The following is an 18,904-nucleotide window of genomic DNA, read 5'->3' as shown; positions in this document are numbered from 1 at the left end:
AGGCCACAGTTGAGGAACCCTGGGCTAGACACACATTCTCCATAGGCAAATGGAAGATATAATTTCTCTAATTCAGGTAAACCTTGTACCACTTCTGTTACTTTAAATCATATTTGGTAGTACACAAGTCAGTCACTGTGTTCCTAGCATATAGAAAATGGACTGTTTGTCAGATGTCTTGAAGCTTTGGAATATATTGCAAGCTTTACACAGGACAGCAAAAATAAATATGTCGGGCCCCGTCTGTGAAATGTACAATCCCATCTTTCAGTAAAACCTGTCAGAAGACGTTATTTTTCTAATTTTAGGATGGTTTGCAATAAAATATCCTAAGTCAACAAAATATTTGTAGTAGGCATTAGGCATTAGGGTAACTCTTACGTACTGTGTAAAAAAAACCATTGCATTAATTAGCATATCTATAAATAATAGCTGAATACTGCTATAGAAAGAGCGCTGAACTGAGAATTTGAAGACTGGATTTTCATCTGGTTCTGTGATGCTTATCAAGCATTTTCCTTAGCCATTGCTGACCCTCTTTGAATTCTGTTTCTCCCGACTCTAGGGACTTGAAATTGAAAATCTAGAAGGTTATTACCAACTCTAACATACTTTCATTCTCATTCATTTCACTTTTTCCATGCCGAGAGTGTAAGGGATAATATACAGACCAAATAGAGCGTTTCCTAGAGATTCATGAGCTGTGGATAATGTAATAACTCCATCTGGCTTTGTGTAAATCAAAGCACACAATAATTACTTAGTTTCTTGAAGAGAGTCCTGGTTCTTATTAATAGGTGTAATCATTTCACTGGAATTTATGGGGGAAAATGTAAAATAATTTTATCAGTTGTTATTTCAGTGCAGAATGCTTAGTGTGGTGTTTTTATAACACTATTACAGGATTAGTACATGAACCATAAACCTAGATTAACAAACTCTTACTAAGTCATTCAAGCTAAAACAACACTTTATGTGTACTATATGTATTATTATATTTTCTTTTAATGTCTACTTACATGTTATCTTGGCTCTGGAGCTGCTCCTAGAAATGGGGATACCAACATGTTGACTCTTCAGTTCAGTTCAGTTCAGTCGCTCAGTCGTGTCCGACTCTTTGCGACCCCATGAATCGCAGCACGCCAGGCCTCCCTGTCCGTCACCAACTCCACTCTTTAGAACCTCTTAAAAGAACTTTCCAATGAAATCAGTCAGAGCAGAGAATAGCATTAATTGATTTATTGTTGAGATCAAATCAGAAGGAATGAAAAGGAATAAAAAACAAGGCCTGGATGATTACTGCCGCTTGACCCTGAACTTCAGAATGGGTATTTCAGTGACTCTCTGTTTTATTATTTTTTTTTCTTTTTTTCTTTCTTTATTTTTTTTAACTTTCAGTGACTCTTTAAATTGTATGTTGTGGCCTTCTCAGTTTTAAAAATAGAATATTCTATAGGAGGTCATTTGTGATATCCTGGTAACTCAACTCAGAAAAAATGCAGACTGGAAAAAATGGTGTCTGGAAAATTATTGTAAGAGGTTAAGTAAGTTATAACTAGAGGACAATAGGAGTGAATTTCATGGGGCTTGCTAAAGCTTTGCAACGTAAAGGGTGAATGTTGCTTTGAATTGTTTGTACAATATTGTGACATCTTGGAAAGGGCAAGGGGTATTGTTTCACAAACGGTGATTGCTGTGTGATTCTAATTTTATTGAAAAGAACAGAGGCACCATAAAGACTGGAGGAATTAACTTCACTTGAGAAAAAGCACTAAAGGGTTTATCAATATTGGTCTTCTTACACAGTTGTTGGTGAAAACTTAGTGACGTTGGCAAACCAAACTGCAGTGGAGGCTGGAAATGTAGGCTGTAGTCTATAAAGACACTTGCTAAACTAAAAATCAGGGATGTTATTAGGAAGAGGAGAGGATAGAAATGTGTTACAGCCGGAGGTCTCTGCTACAGTATTCAATCATTTATTCATTTGTTGGCATTCGTATGCTGATTCATTCCTTGGTATTTTGCTTGGGACTGGTGAGCTCAAGATTGTGCTCCCAACATGTTCAGCTTTATTAAGTTCAGAAATGGAACTCCCATGTATGCCCCAGGAAATCTATTCTATATCTAAACCAACCTCAGCTTGCCAGAAGCAGGAGTCTGTTCTGCAGCTTTCCTCATGGTTATGATCCATTTCTTGGTATGCCCAGTGCTTTCAGTTGCCTCTTAGTAGGTCCCTCTCCCCTTGCTTCCCTTGAGATAGTGCCCATTATGTGGGCAGGGAGCCCGGAATTCATTTTTCCTTCTGCTTGTTTTCCACAACTCTAGAAACAAGCTGGGGCTCATTTAAATGAATGCAATATCATAGAAATGGAATGCATGGAGAGGAATAAAGTTTAGACAGGAGATCTGAGTAATTGTATGGCTCAACTTGAATTTCTTGGAATTGATTTTGCAGAAAGGGCTGAAAGTTCTATTGTTTAAGGCTTTAAAAATTTCCTAGGACCACATAACATATTTATTCATTTAACAAACTGTAGTGCAACATCTACTAGCTTTGTATGCTATGAGTTGAACATGCAGAGATATGTACGATGGAGCCTCCACCCTCAAGGAGTTCCAGGGCAGTGGTTCTGCTTCTGGGGAGAATTAATTGGAGGTGGTTGTTGTTTAGTCGCTCAGTCGTGTCCAACTCTAGCCTGCCAGGTTCCTCTGTCCATGGATTCTCCAGGCCAGAATACTGGAGTGGATTGCCATTTCCTTCTCCTGGGGATCTTCCCAACCCAGGGATCAAACCTGCGTCTCCTGCATTGGCAGGTAGATTCTTTACCTCTGAGCCACCAGAGAAGCCCTAATTGGAGGTGGGGGAGGTTTATCTCACTTTATGTCCCTCACTCTGAGTGTGGGAACCAGACACAACCACAGACCATTACATTTTGGGAGGACAAGGTAGGGAGCACCCTACTCTGTCTCTGGTGGCAGAGGGTGGTGCCAACAAAGGCATCCCAGAGGAGGTGGCTTTTGAACTGAGTTTCGAAGGATGAATGAGAGTTTTCTATGCAAAAATATGATAGAGGGAAAGGAGAAAAAAGAAGCATGAACTGCAGAAGCAACTTGCAAAGTCATAGGAAGGATGATGATACCTCCCTCGGGAGAGTAGAGAATGGGGCAGAAATCAGCGCAGAACAGGGCAAATACCAACACTTAAAGAGAGAGATGGAGAGAAGGGGCAGAGGAACCAATAAAAGTGAAAAGGGGCAGTGATGTTTAAAAAGCATGGAGAAGGTCACCCTCCTGGAAGTCAAGGGAAGAGAATGTTTTCAAAGGAAGGGGTAACAGATAATCCCTGATCAGGTTGTAAGGGTGGGTAATAAAGAAGAAGCCATAAGCTGGCAGTCAGGATGACATTAGTGACCCAGGCAGTTTGGTCTGGGAACTGGTGAAGAAGGAACAAGTTTAGGGTGAGAATAAGGGTTGATGGCATCAAAGCTGCAAATGCTGGTTTGGCAGTGATTGGGGGTGGGGGTGGGAAGAGAGTGGAGAGCAGAGAGCAGACCTGGTGAATCGGGAGCTGTAGGGTGAGTGTCCAACAGGTGGACACAGTGGCAGCAGAGGAAAGACTCTACTCTGACTGTAGCTCATTCCAGGTGAGGAAGCTGAGCTCGATTGTGTCTGATGGCCTCAGCCGTCCCTGTGGATCGGAGGTGAGGCCACCTGCTCAAGCGAGGCAGGTGAAGCTGGTGGCGGGATGTGAGGGGAGCCTGGACTCTCCTTTTCCCCGACCCTGTGAAGACATTTCATACCACCATTTCAGCCCATTGGTTGCCTCACAGCCTGAAGTAAGCTCTCACAGCCTGAAATAGGAATTTTAAATAAGACATACATATTTTAAGATGTCTTGGTGTTTTCCATGTTTCTTCAGCATCCAATGAGAAGGAGAACATGCAGCCCTTTGTGGTCCTGCCCAAGGAATTCCCAGTGTACCTGTGGCAGCCCTTCCTCAGACACGGCTACTTCTGCTTCCAGGACGCCGCTGACCAGAAGAAGTTCAGCGCTCTCCTGAGTGACTGCATCAGACATCTAAATCATGGTACGGCACGGCTGCCTGCTGGTCCCAGCTGGGCTGCCTTTTCTCGGTTGGCCTGATCAGTCATCTATAGAATGATTTTTTGAAACAGCCATAGATGGTGTTGCCTTGGGGAAGGAGAGGGAAGCTGAGTGAAGTGTGGGTTTTGTACACAAAGAGCGCAGTCAATTTGCTAGCTGCTTAGTCTGGGCAGGGTATGCTGTGTGTGTGCGTGTAGATCCTCAGTCATGTCCGACTCTGTGCAACAGCAGGGACTCTAGCCCACCAGGTTCCTCTGTCCCTGGGATTCTCCAGGCAAGAACACTGCAGTGGGTTGCCATTTCCTCCTCCAGGGGATCTTCCTGACCCAGGAATCGAACCCTTGTTTCTTGTGTCTACTGCATTGGCAGGCAGGTTCTTTACCACTAGCGCCATCTGGGAAGCCCAGGGCAGCAGAGCCTCAGTGGAGCAGGATGTGGAGTAGGTGTCTGAGGGCCCGTGTAGGCAGAGCACCATATTCATGTATACGATTCTGAGTATAATGCCTCCTCCTCCTCCTCTTCCGTCCTGATTGGTTTTTTAATATTTACTTTAATTTTATTTATTTTTGGCTGTGTCTTCGTTACTGCACATGGGCTTTCTCTAGTTGTGGTGAGCAGGCTTCTCACTATGGTGGCTTCTCTTGATGCAGAGCACAGACTCTAGGCACATGGGCTTCAGTAGTTTTGGTGCTTGGACTTAGATACTCTGTGGCATGTGGCATCCTCCCAGACCAGGGATTCAACCAGTGTCCCCTGAATTGCAAGGTGGATCCTTAACCACTGGACCACCAGGGAGGCCCCTGTCCTGACTTTTAAAAAATCTCAATGACGTCAAGAATGAACCAGTTGTCCCTGAGAAAATCCTAGTCCTTATGACATTTCATTTTTCTCACTTTTATTTCTGAATTAGTTACTCAAAACTTCAGGGTACATAAGAATCACCTGGAAAACTTGCTGAACAGATTTTTTGGCTCCACCTACAGATGTTCACTGGGTCTGTGGTGGGGCCCTGATTTTGCATTTCTAACAAACTGCCAAGGGATGCTGATGCTGTTGGTTCACAGACCACACTTGGCGTGGCATTGCTGCAGACCGTGTTGCCTCTATATACTGATTTAACTGTTATGTCTATAATAACAAAGACTGCTCATTCTGGTATGTGGTATTTTTGAAAAGCTGATATGAATACTGGTTTTTCTGGACTCCACGAAGCCTTCTGTTACAGATAATTGAGCTGTTTGTCATTTGGCAGTTGGAAAGGTAACCAGTCAAATGTTATTGTGAGCTTACTCTGTGCCAGCCTCTCTAAAGGTATTAGGGACAGAGTAATGAACCATGCAAATTCCCTCTCTCTGGCATCTACATTCAGACAGGAAGGAGGGACACACACATGCACCAATTCAGAAGACAACTTGCTGGTTGTCAAAGGTATGTGTTACAGAGTAACTAGAAGCTGTTACACAGGGAAGAATGGAGAAGGCTGGTCAGAGGAGGCCCCTCTGGGCAGGTGACATTTGAGTTGAGTCACCTCATTCTTCTATGCCTTTATTTCCTAATAAAGCTAATTGCATTGTACACTTTGGAGAAGGAAATGGCTGCTGCTGCTCCTAAGTTGCTTCAGTCGTGTCTGACTCTGTGCGACCCCATAGATGGCAGCCCACCAGGCTCCCCCATCCATGGGATTCTCCAGGCAAGAACACTGGAGCGGGTTGCCGTTTCCTTCTCCAATGCATGAAAGTGAAAAGTGAAAGTGAAGTCGCTCAGTCATCGTGTCCGACTCTTAGCGACCCCATGGACTGCAGCCTACCAGACTCCTCCGCCCATGGGATTTTCCAGGCAAGAGTACTCACTCCAATATTCTTGCCTGGAGAATCCCATGGACCAAGGAGCCTGGTGGGCTACAGTCCGTGGGATCACAAAGAGTTAGACATGACTGAACAACTGAACACACACACGTATTGTACACTTACTTTAAAGTTCTGAGGTTTCCCTGAGAGTGTCAGTTCCACAGAGCAAAAGTTGCTAGTGATGCTTCTCAACCCGTGCTTGATTTTAGCTGGTGTAGTGATAGGAGGCTAATGGAAAAAGATAATGTCACTCTATTTTGCTATAGCAACTCTGAGTAACATTTGTCATAATACTGGCTCATAACTCATTAGGGACTTTATAGAAATGTTACCCTTATTGATATCTTGCCTTGTGGTTTTGATATTTTAGAGAGCAAAGAATTTCCCAGCACTGCCTGCACCGTCTGACTCATTTTTTCAATTCACCTGCCCCTCAGTGTGCAGGGCCATGGTCTAGTAGGAACATGCCATTGGCACTGAACACAAGAGCCATGAAGTTTCACTCAGCAGAGAATGTTCTCTATCCCGCCAGATGGGGCTGGCTTCATTCTCCCTTCATGTACATAATAGGAATTTCTCTGGGGAGTTTTTGGAAGCATTGTAAGCCTGCAGTTAGAGTCCATTTATGGAAGATATCAGTCGATTCAAAACCCCACTCTGCTCTCCAGTATGTTATCAAAGGCACTGAGATAATGAGGTCTAGTCACGTGGCCCTAGTTCTTCTGTGTCACATTCCTCTGTCCAGAAAGCTCACTGAGGTTTTCTGCAGACTTAGCGTGACTTGGCAGAACTTTCCCGTGGCTCCCGTCAGAACCAGAGACCATCAGAACATTGTAGAGAACTGTTCTTGATGGCCATGGGCCAATGAGCCCATGGATCTCTCCTTTCCTGCCTCTGTTTCTTTGTTTTTGACCACACAATGTACCACTCATCTTTACTGAGTCACTTTTTTGGGGTTTCAATCTCTCCCTGTTATTCATTGCAGAATCTTGAGTAAACCATTAAGAGATTTCACAAACTCCCAGTTAACCATTATTTTTTTCCATAATTACCTGAAGAGTTTAGAAATAGGTGTCAAATGAATGCTGTAGTAGGACCAGAAACCCTGAGGGGGCTGCGGAGAGCCTGCTGACCTCCATCCCCAGGCAACCGGGCTCTGGGCTGTATGCTTGTATTGTTGTTGATGGGCTCTCAGGCCAGCATGTGCCACCGCTGAGAACTAGGTCTGAGATATCCTAGCATCTGATGCTGAGCTGCTATTGATCCATCCATTCACAGGTCCTTAGGGATCTTTTTTTCCCTAGTTTTATTGAGATATAATTGACATATAGCATTGTTATTAGTTTCAGGTGTACAACGTAATGATTTAATATATGATCATTGTAAAATGATCAGCACAAGTTTAGTTAACACCTGTCACCTCAAGAAGTTAGCAGAATTTTTTTCTTATAAGATCTTTTAAGATCTCTTCTCTTAGCCACTGTGTAATATACAATACAGTATTGTTAATGATAGTCACCATGTTGTACAGTACATCCCCTGATTTTATTTTATAGCTGGAAGTTCATACATTTGACCCCCTTCATTCATCCTACCCCCATCTCCTCTGGCAACAACCAATCTGTTCTCTGCTTCTATGAGTTCAGTTTGTTTTTTTACGATTCCACATGTAAGTGAGATCGTACAGTATTTGTTTCTTTCTGTCTGACTTATTTTACTTAGCATAACGCCCTCAAGAGATCTTTCAGGGAAGATCATCTCATTACCTTCGTGGTAAGTTCCACCCAGGATTTCTGTCACTTGACGGAGCGGGGAGGTGTCCCGGGATACCTCCCTCTGTGCTCAAATTCCCACCACACAGCCCAGGCCACTTACCCTGGGAGTTCTGGGTTCAAACTGGGCTAGATACCCATGTCCATTCCTTCTGAATCTGGAACCACTTCTCTTCCTCCTTATGGAGGGGGTTTGTCCCTATTTAACCCTGACAAAGGGCCTGATTACACCCTGCTCTTGGACAATAAGGCTATATTCCAGGGCAAGTAAGGACAAGTAGAGAGCTCTCTGCTCCTCTTTCCTTCAAGAGATGGCGCTTCCTTTGTGTGCCTCAAAGATTATTTGCATTCCTAAGGAGCACAGAGATGTGTGTGTGTGTGTGTGGTTGTTGTTATTTCTTTAAATTTTTATGTATTTAAATAGTTACATATTTCTTTCTTTATTTTGGCTGCATCGGGTCTTAGTTGCAGCACGCCGGCTTCTCTCTAGATGTAGACTGCAGGCTTAGTTGTCCCACAGCATGTGGGATATTAGTTCTCAGTGCAGGGATTGAACCTGCATCCCCTGCATTGAAAAGCAGATTCTTAACATCTGGATCACCAGGGAAGCCTCTGTTGTTTTTATTTTTGACACTCTTTCATTTAGCATGCCCCTCCAACACGCTGGACTAAATATGAAGCCTATTGTGGAAGGGGGTAAGGGGAGGAGAAATTTCCCCTATAGTTCTTTTGGCTGGCAGTTAAAATAACACAAGATAGATTAACAGTAGAAAACCAAATTTATAACCTGTGGATGGGGAATTCGCTTAAGTATGAAGAATTTCAAAGATGGCAAGATATGGTGAGATTAAAGTGCTGCACTCAATATGTCAGCAAATTTGGAAAACTCAGCAGTGGCCACAGGACTGGAAAAGGTCAGTTTTCATTCCAATCCCAAAGAAAGGCAATGCCAAGAATGCTCAAACTACCGCACAGTTGCACTCATCTCACACGCTAGTAAAGTAATGCTCAAAATTCTCCAAGCCAGGCTTCAGCAATACGTGAACCGTGAACTTCCAGATATTCAAGCTGGTGTTAGAAAAGGCAGAAGAATCAGAGATCAAATTGTCAACATCTGCTAGATCATTGAAATAGCAAGAGAGTTCCAGAAGAACATCTGTTTCTGCTTTATTGACTATGCCAAAGCCTTTGACTGTGTGGATCACAATAAACTGTGGAAAACTCTGAAAGAGATGGGAATACCAGACCACCTGACCTGCCTCTTGAGAAACCTATATGCAGGTCAGGAAGCAACAGTTAGAACTAAACATGGAACAACAGACTGGTTCCAAATAGGAAAAGGAGTACGTCAAGGCTGTATATTGTCACCCTGCTTATTTAACTTCTTTACAGAGTACATCATGAGAAATGCTGGGCTGGAAGAAGCACGAGCTGGAATCAAGATTGCCGGGAGAAATATCAATAACCTCAGATATGCAGATGACACCACCCTTATGGCAGAAAGTGACGAACTAAAGAGCCTCTTGATGAAAGTGAAAGAAGAGAATGAAAAAGTTGGCTTAAAGCTCAACATTCAGAAAACTAAAATCATGGCATCCAGTCCCATCACTTGATGGCAAATAGATGGGGAAACAGTGGAAATAGTGGCTGACTTTATTTTTGGGGGCTCCAAAATCACTGCAGATGGTGACTGCAGCCATGAAATTAAAAGACACTTACTTCTTGGAAGGAAAGCTATGACCAACCTAGACAGCCTATTCAAAAGCAGAGACATTACTTTGCCAACAAAGGTCTGTCTAGTCAGGCTATGGTTTTTCCAGTGGTCATGTATGGATATGAGAGTTGGACTATAAAGAAAGCTTAGCACCGAAGAATTGATGCTTTTGAACTGTGGTGTTGGAGAAGACTCTTGAGAGTCCCTTGGACTGCAAGGAGATCCAACCAGTCTATCCTAAAGGAGATCAGTCCCGGGTGTTCATTGGAAGGACTGATGTTGAAGCTGAAACTCCAATACTTTGGCCGCCTGATGTGGAGAGCTGACTCATTTGAAAAGACCCTGATAGTGGGAAAGATTGAGGGCAGGAGGAGAAGGGGATGACAGAAGATGAGATGGTTGGATGGCATCACCGACTCAATGGACATGGGTTTGGGTGGACTCTGGGAGTTGGTGATGAACAGATAGGTCTGGCATGCTGCAGTTCATGGGGTGCAGAGAGTCGGACATGACTGAGCGACTGAGCTGAACTGATACATATTCTGGACTATGGAGAAGGAAGTGGGGGATCTGAGGCTTCAAAGGGAAGTAAGGTAATTCAGGGTTCTACATTCATAGGAAGACAGAAGCATTAGTGTTTGGTGAACACATGTTTGCTGGGCCATCCAAAGACAGTGAGACACATCCATCAACAGAGGAATGGATAAAGAGGATGTGGTACATATATATACAATAGAATATCATGCAGCCATCTAAAAGAATGAAATAATACCATTTGCAGCAACATGGACTAGAGATCGTCATACTGAGTAAGTCAGAGAAGCAGAAACGTGGTATGACATCCCTTATATGCAGAATCTAAAAGGACAGATGGACTTATTTATAAAACAGAAACAAACAGACTCAGAGAGAACGAACTTATGGTTGCCAGGGGCAAGGAAGGGGAGAAGGACAGTTAGAGAGCTTGAGATGGACGTGTACACACACTGCTGTACTCAAAATGGATAGCCACAAAGACCTACTGTACAGCACAAGGAACTGCTCAGTGTTGTGTGGCAGCCTGGATGGGAGGGGAGTTTGGGGGAGACTGGATACGTGGATATGTATGGCTGAGTCTTTTTGCTGTCCACCTAAAACTATCACAACAGTGTTAATCAGCTGTACTCCAATACAAAATAAAAAGTTAAAAACGACCGTGGGACACAGAGAGGACTTTGATTAAAGGCTTTGCTAGGTTCTTCTCTGTCTACCACACCTAATACTTTCCTGTACTTATCTATGGTGATATCTTCTTTCTAGGACAGTCCTCCTACCTTAACTCTTTTAGTCAGCAAAGGGGAAGTTAAGAGGCTCTTCCTGAGTCTTTTGGGGCTTTGATTGTTTTCAGCTCAAAATAATCCTCATACTCGAGTGGCACAATTTGAGGTGCCACTACATAATCCGTCCCATTACATGACACGTGCCTAGAGCAGTTGCTGTCCTCTGTCCTTTTGGAATCTTACTGCAGTGCCTTTTCCCGGGTGGGAGAAGTCTAGGGTTCTAAATGTCCACTGCTACAAAAATGGGTCTTACATAAAGCCAAAATGTTCTAAGACAGTCCTGTTGTCCAAAATCCTATTCACAATTGTAGTTTGCAAAATATGATCCTTGTAATTACAGAGTTGTTATCGTTCAGTCACTTAGTCGTGTCTGACTCTTTGCGATCCCATGGACTGCAGCACACCAGTCTTCCCTGTCCTTCACCATCTTCCAGAGCTTGCTCAAACTCATGTCCATTGAGTTGGTGATGCCATCCAACCATCTCATCCTCTATCATTCCCTTCTCCTTCTGCCTTCTATCTTTCTCAGCATCAGGGTCTTTTCCAGTAACACAGCTCTTCGCATCAAGTAGGCCAAAGTATTGGAGCTTTAGCTTCAGCATCAGTCCTTCCGATGAATATTCAGGGTTGATTTCCTTTAGGATTGACTGGTTTGATCTCCTTGCTGTCCAAGGAACTCTCAAGAGTCTTCTCCAACACCATTGCAAAATATGGTGCTTGTAGTTACAGAGATGTAGTTAAAACTATTTGCATATATAAAGGGCTGTACACATGCAATGTGAAATAATGATGTGAGTCTGTCCTTCCAGCTCAGGAAAATCATTCCTTGGCATAAGAATTTTCAGGAAGGGGGAAAAGTGTTCCTGGCAGGAGGAATAGGATTTGTTGGGACTGGAAGAGAGTCAAAGCATAGACTATTAGAGGAACTAAAAGAATTTCATGTGGCTGATGCTCAGAGAGGAGAGAGATGCCAAGTGAGAATGGAGAGATGGAGTCAGACTATAAAGGGCTGTGTGAAGCATATTAAGGGATTTGCACTTTATTCGAGCACCAATTGGAAACCATTGAAGGGTTCCAAGCACAGAAGCAGGTCAGTCATATTTTCATGCTAGAAAGGTCACACACACTGGCTGCTGTGTGGGCAGCAGATGGAGGGTAGCCACTGGGATGCCAGGAGGCCACTTAGGCAGCTTTGGTAGGCAATAGATAGTGGTAGCTTGCACCAATGAGGTGACGGTGGAGGTGGCAAGAGGTGGCTGAATAAGAGAGATATCCAGAAGTAGAATCAACAGAACTTAAGGATAGATCATGTGCAGAGTGAGGCGATGAGAGAACCCAAGGAAGAGCTCCAGGTTTCTGCCTTTCTCTGAGATGGGCACCTTGTATGAAAGAGGAGCAGGCTTTAGTGACTTTCCTGGTCAGCCAATGGCTAAGACTCCACGCTCCCAGTGCAGGGGGTCTGGGTTCAATGCCTGGTTAGGCGATCAGATCCCACATGCCCCGATTGAAAGATCCCAAATCTTGCAACTAAGATCAAAGATCCTGTGTGCTGCAGCTAAGACATGGCACAGCCAAATTAATTAATTAAAAAAAAAAAAAAGAGGAGCAGTTTCCAGGGAGTTTGTGTTCAGTGTTGCAGGTGTTGAGCTGGGGAAGTCTAGGGACATCCAGGTGAGAGAGTCTTGTAGACGGATGCCCAGACAAAGCTGGAGAGCAGGAGCTCGGTCCCAAGTGCAGACACAGGTGGGAAGTCAGCAGCCTGCATGTGGTCATCAAAGCCACGACTAACCTTGGAGAGAGGAGGTAACTTTTAAGTTCCTAGAAGACAAAGGAGAAGCCATTGGCTGAAGGCCTGGCATCTGGTACAGGCTCTGCAAATATATCCACCCTCCATCCTCAGGTATAGTTGCAAATATGCCCATGGAGGGGCAAAGTATGGGGAGTGTGTTGAGGTAGCCTACAGATGTTTGCACCCCAAATCTCTAAACATTAATGCAAAATAGATGGGTGATCTTGTGTTAAATACTAACTTCACTCACTACATGGATCTGTGATTTTACCGTTGAACATTTAAGCAACATGTTCATTAGGAATACCGAGTCATATGAAATTCAGTAACTCATTTAGGCTCTCTGACTCACCCACTCAATTGCCAATGTCTCTTCTGTAGTTTATTTCAAGTTCACTGCCACCAACCTGCTTTGGACTCATAAAAAAACATTCTAAGAGGCTTTCAGTTGATTTTACTTTCCCAATTACCTCCATCTCCTTTCATGTGTAATGGTCAGATAAATCATATTTAAACACAATTATTTTTATTAAAAGCCTTCAGCAGCACTGCCATTTGAAAAAATGAAACACTTCATTCCAAAGAGACTGGTTGTGTGTGCCTGATTTCCTCCTCTTCTCAAGTACAAGCTTCCTCTCCCCAACCTTGCTGCCCTACCCCGCCCACCTGCTTTTAATGGAAGCTTTACCTAGACATTTTGGACCTTCTCATACACCTGAAATATTCACTCCTCACCTCTTCACATTCTCTCTTGCTCCTTTAAGAACAAGCTTCAGACCGACCCCTGCCATGAAGGCCCCGAGAATAACTTCACTTGTGTCTATTGTCTGTTCCAGTGGTTGGATGCTTACAGCATTCATTTTCATGTCTGGGTGTCCTAGTCTCTAACTCTATTGTAAATTCCTAAAGGTAAATCTTGTATCATCCTGTGCCCCTCTGTGTGCATGCATGCTAAGTTGCTTCAGTTGTGTCTGACTCTCTGCAACGCTATGGACTGTAGCCTGCCAGGCTCCTCTGTCCATGGAATTCTGCAGGCAAGAATACTGGAATGGGTTGCCATGCCCTCCTCCAGGGGATCTTCCCAACCCAGGGATCGAACCCATGTCTCTTTTGTCTCCTGCATTGGTAGGTGGGTTCTTTACCACTAGCTCCACCTGGGAAGCCCTTGTGTCCTGCAGTGCTCAGGTAAATATCTTGTATTTCTTAAAATGGTTCAGAGACACTAATGAATTAATAATAAAAGTAAATCTGATTTCAGAACTTGTGTGATTTTAGAGATGACAATTATAAATGTGGTTTGGCCTAATTCATGAATACACTGGCATGAGTAAGTGAAAGAATTGTCAGTATAAAACATAACAGATTTGAGTAATAAAGGAGTCACATTAGGGAATCATCAGCAGAAGAAGGTGATTCTGGAACCAAGGTGCAATGCTGGCAAAGTTTTGTTCAACAGTCCTCTGCTGGCTTGAAGGACAGCCAGGACGGCCACTAAACAAACACCAGTTGCTGTCATCATAAAGAGGGCACAGTAGAATATCTGGGAAGCTTAAGGGCCCCTGCATTGGAAAAGATAGTATTAATATATACAAAGATACGTCTTTCTTAATGAAGAGAACACAATTATGTAAAGACACTTCGCAGACTTCTGCTTTAACTCAGACTAGTTCAATCACCTATTACATTTATGTCATCCAAGGGTGCGTGTAATGGAGTGAGTTAGGCTGAATGTGGAGCTGTAATAGTGATCAAACTTTGGAATCAGTTGCTGTCAGGCCTGTTTGCCTTGAGCTCTTATCCCAGAAATCCCATGTCAAATCAAACGCCTGTGTTAGATTGGATTTTGACACTTGCACATTTTAAGTGTTCAATTAATGCTGCTGAATTAAACTGAATTTTAAAACAGAAAAGAGTCATATAATTCAAATTAGCTACAGCAAATCCTTTTTGGTGTGTTTATTTGAACACCCATTACCACTTATGAAACAAGTTTATTACTTGAGGGACTAAGTGGCTGATATGGGCATCAATCAATTTCAACTGAAAATATACAGTGAATTTTCTTTGTAATGTTTGAAAACACATTTCTGGATTTATGTCACATGCTTATTTTTATATACACACATATCTATGAAGTAGAGAATTCTAACTGTGCTTGGGGATCCTAGGTGGCTCAGTGGTAAAGAATCTGCCTGCCAATGCAAGAGATGCTGGAGACGAGGGTTCCACCCCTGGGTCAGAAAGATCTAGAGAAGGAAATGGCAGCTCACTTCAGTGTTCTTGTCTGGGAAATCCCACAGACAGAGGAGCTGGCACGCTATAGTCCATAGGGTTGTAAAGAGCTGGGCATGACTGAGTGACTGAGAACGCATACACACAACGGTGCTTGGACTCTTTTGGACACTTTACTACAAATGAATGATGTTTGACTGGACATAAATAAAAGTACATTTTTTATAAACATCTCTTTGAATGCTTTTACTTATAAAAAGAATTTCATTGTCCACATTTGTTTCAATGCATTAAAACCTCTATGTGTTGTAAGTAAAAATGTTTGCTAATTACTGTAGACATCAATTTCCAATTTTCATAGACTGTCCCCAGCAAAAATTTTTAAAGGATTCTCTCTGCTTGGAGACTAGTCTCTCCTTGAGTTAGTGTGTGCTCTTTGCCTCGCACAGGTAATACTCAACATATTCTAAATATGTGACATTCATATGTGAATGTCATTTTTTCTTAAGAAGTTATCGTTTTCCCCTTTCTGACCCATGTTTCAGAGAAGGCAATGGCACCCCACTCCAGTATACCGGGGTCTAGCCCCGGTTGGATCCAGGGATTCCCTCGGGAGGATGGTGTCGGTGACTGAGAGAAATAGAGAAAGAGATAAGGAAAGAATTTTGCAGTTAAGAAAATAGAGGAGAGAAAAGAGGCTGATATTCCTTGGTTTACGCAGAAAGCCAATAAAGCCCCAGCACGAGACTTGCTCTGTTCACATAGGCCACAGGCACCCTCTCGAATCACAGAAGGTGCCCTACCCTGGGCACCTTCTCGAGTGTGTCTTAGAAGCCCAGGCAGGAAAATGAACGCAGAGAGCCCCTGTGCTCCAGGGAATCAGCCTGAAAAGGAAAAGGAAAGAGATCGGTGAGCAAGGCCCGCAACTTTATTTTCCAAAGTAGTTTTTATACCTTAAGTTGTGCATAGAGGATGATAGGGGGAGGGTGGTAGAGTCATGCAAGGTTAGCAGTCCTTGATCTTTATAGAAACCAGGCTTTCTTTCTGTAAACTTATCATATGCAAAAGCTTTAGGTGAATTTACATCATCTTCTGGCCAGGAGGCCTGTTAACATTTTATGACCCTTTCTTCAGAAAAACTTATTTTTCTCTAAAGGTGATTATTCTAGTCAGGCACCACCCTCCAAAAGCATTAGATAAAGTTGCATTCCTATAGGGCAAAAGTGTGGTGGGCTATAACAAGAAAAGAATTAACTCAAGGGTCCAAGGTTACAAACATTAAAGCTATTACTTACATTTTTATACACCAACTATATAAATCAATACACTCCCAGGGACACAGTAGGTAAGGGATATGGAAACTTGGCAGCAAGCATTAGCTCAACAAAGAAATCCTCTACTAGTTCTATTCTAACAATTTTAACTCTGAGAAGCTCTGCATTATTAGAATATCTTAAGCTTCCCATGCCTCTCGTGGTTGGGAGGCTGTGAATCTGAACAAACCTGTCAGGCAAGCTAGAAAGTCATCAGAGGGGTTTGGATTGAAACACTCCTATTATGCCCAGGAGACTTATTAACTAGAGCTCTAAGTTAATTTTCTTCAGAGAAAGTTGGTCGGGGATAGCCCCCCGCTAATGTCAGGGGAGTTGGTAAAAGTCATAAAATAGTAAGACAGATTCTGGTTTTGGGGTAGACACTCAGGCAGATCGGGGGGGCGGGGGGGCGCCCTTGAGCTCTGACTCACCTTGCCCATCAGAGCTCTCCCGCATGACCTTGTCGTGGGTGGGGACTCCTGTGCTGGCTCCCGGCACCAGTACTCTTTCCTGGAAAGTCCCAGGGACAGAGGAGCCTGGTAGGCTGCAGTCCATGGGGTCGCTAAGAGTCGGACACGACTGAGCGACTTCACTTTCACTTTTCACTTTCATGCATTGGAGAAGGAAATGGCAACCCACTCCAGTGTTCTTGCCTGGAGAATCCCAGGGATGGGGGAGCCTGGTGGGCTGCCGTCTATGGGGTCGCACAGAGTCCGACATGACTGAAGCGACTTAGCAGCAGCAGCAGCAGACCCTTGTTTACTATTCATAAAACTCTAAATTTGGAAAGGATCTTAGTGATCACCTGTTGCATCCCTTCAAACATTACTTTAAAAAAAAGTTATTTATTGATGTATGGCTGCTCTGGGTCTTCATTGCCGCATGTGGGGCTTTCTATAGTTGTGGCAAGCACGAGCTACTCTTCTTTGTGATGCACAGGTTTCTCATTGCGGTGGCTTCTCTTCTTGCAGAGCACAGGCTCAAGGCGCAAGGCTTCAGTAGTTGCAGCTTGTGGGCTTAGTTGCTCTGCGCCATGTGGAATCTCCCCGGGCCAGGGATTGAACATGTGTCTCCTGCATTGGCAGGCAGAATCTTCACCACTGGACCACCAGAGAAGTCTTTTCAACATTACTTTTTAAAAGAATTTTCATCTTTCAGTCATTGAAAGCACATTGCTATTGAATCAAGTTACTCTTGTGATACGTTTGCATGGATCAAAGTGAAGCAAACCTGTAGCCATTCACCAGAAGTCATCTGAGACCGGGGATATGTCTGGTTTCTTGATAAGTAGCACTATCTGATACCTTGGTATTTTGTCCACCAGCTAAACATGACTGTATTTTTTAGTTTAGTTATGCTTGGGAAATGAAATACTTGTTAATGTAGCTATTTACTGGTTAAATTTTGTATACTATAAAATGCAAACCATATATGGTTTTATACAGTCTAAATAAAAATTCTGATTTGTAAAGGCTTGTGAGGACACAGGTTGGAATAGTTTAAATGTAATAAATCTAAAATAAGCCAGACAGAGAAGTACAAATACTGCATAGTATCACTTATATGTGAAATCTAAAAAAACGTCAAAGGATAGAAACAGAGGAGAAAAGTGGTTGCCAGGGTTGGGGGTACGGGAAATAGGAGATGTTGGTGATAGGGTACAAAGTTTCAGTTATAAGATCAAAAGGGTCTGAGGATCTAATGAAAACACGGTGACTGTAGTGATAACACTGTGCTGTATAACTGCTGTTGCTGCTACTGCTGCTAAGTCACTTCAGTCGTGTCCGACTCTGTGCGACCCCACAGATGGCACCCCACCAGGCTCCCCGTCCCTGGGATTGTGCTGTATAACGAAATTTGCTAAAAGAGTAAAACTTAAATGTTCTCACTGCCCACCTCCCCCAAGGATAAATACATCAGGTGATGAATGTGTTAATTAACAAGATGGGTGTAATCCTTTCACAATGTCTATGTACATTAAATCACCATGATGTACATTTTCAATGTCTCATAATTTTATGTCAACTATATGTCAATAAAACTGAAATACTAGGTCTCAACATGTTTTATTCATATTATGTATACTTAAAGATTTAGTTAAATTACTTGAACCTCTCAAAGAGTTGGAGCCAACTAACTTGTAGTGTCCAGCTCTTTGCAACCCCATGAACTGTAGCCTGCCAGGCTCCTCTGTCCACAGAATTCTCCAGGCAGTAATACTGGAGTGGGTAACCATTTCCTTCTCCAGGGGATCTTCCTAACCTAGGAATCAAACCCAGATCTCCTGCATTGCAGGCAGATTCTTTACCGTCTAAGCTGCTTGGAATTAGTCCAGATTTAAGAGTTGGACCTGAAAAAGCAGGTTTCCATCAGAGACCAGAATAAACAGAACTTCTCCTCTCAGCCATTGAGCATTTATCACCACCAGTATATATATATAGTCTTTGGTTCATTTGCTGTCTGAAGCTATGTTGCCATTGAACTACCGTTGAATATTTTTTTTGGCCTGTGAAACACACACTATAGTTTCAGTGAAACCACAGATTCTTGCCTACCTTCCTCCTTCACTTCCAATGAACCAAGTAGTTATTTTGGTATGAAAGTCTAAAAATAGTGCTATTATGATAGTTAAAGGTGACGAGTTAGAAGAATAATCAAAAAGATTAAGCAATCAGAGAGGTAAAGTTAATTCAAGCAAAAATTTTTTGTCTGTGCTATTTGGATTGGATAAATTCCAAAATCACAGGACAGTTTTTGATGTTATTATGACTGAAAGCTTAAATAGCCTTCCAGTTTTTTAACTTATAGATGGAG

The 18,904-nt window shown here is 43.0% G+C and overlaps 1 protein-coding gene across 1 annotated transcript in view; it reads left to right on the top strand.

The window, feature by feature from the left end:
* The window catches only part of FAM129A (family with sequence similarity 129 member A), a 184,147-nt gene that overhangs the window by 91,946 nt on the left and 73,297 nt on the right, over positions 1 to 18,904 (top strand). Inside the window, exon 5 of the mRNA XM_027565566.1 lies at positions 3,920 to 4,087. Within this exon, the coding sequence (XP_027421367.1) occupies positions 3,920 to 4,087 (168 nt within the window). The remainder of the gene's footprint in view (positions 1 to 3,919; positions 4,088 to 18,904) is intronic.

The sequence above is a fragment of the Bos indicus x Bos taurus genome, chromosome 16 (assembly GCF_003369695.1).
Source record: "Bos indicus x Bos taurus breed Angus x Brahman F1 hybrid chromosome 16, Bos_hybrid_MaternalHap_v2.0, whole genome shotgun sequence".
Classification (NCBI taxonomy): Eukaryota; Metazoa; Chordata; class Mammalia; order Artiodactyla; family Bovidae; genus Bos; species Bos indicus x Bos taurus.
This window is presented reverse-complemented; position numbering and strand designations above follow the sequence as displayed.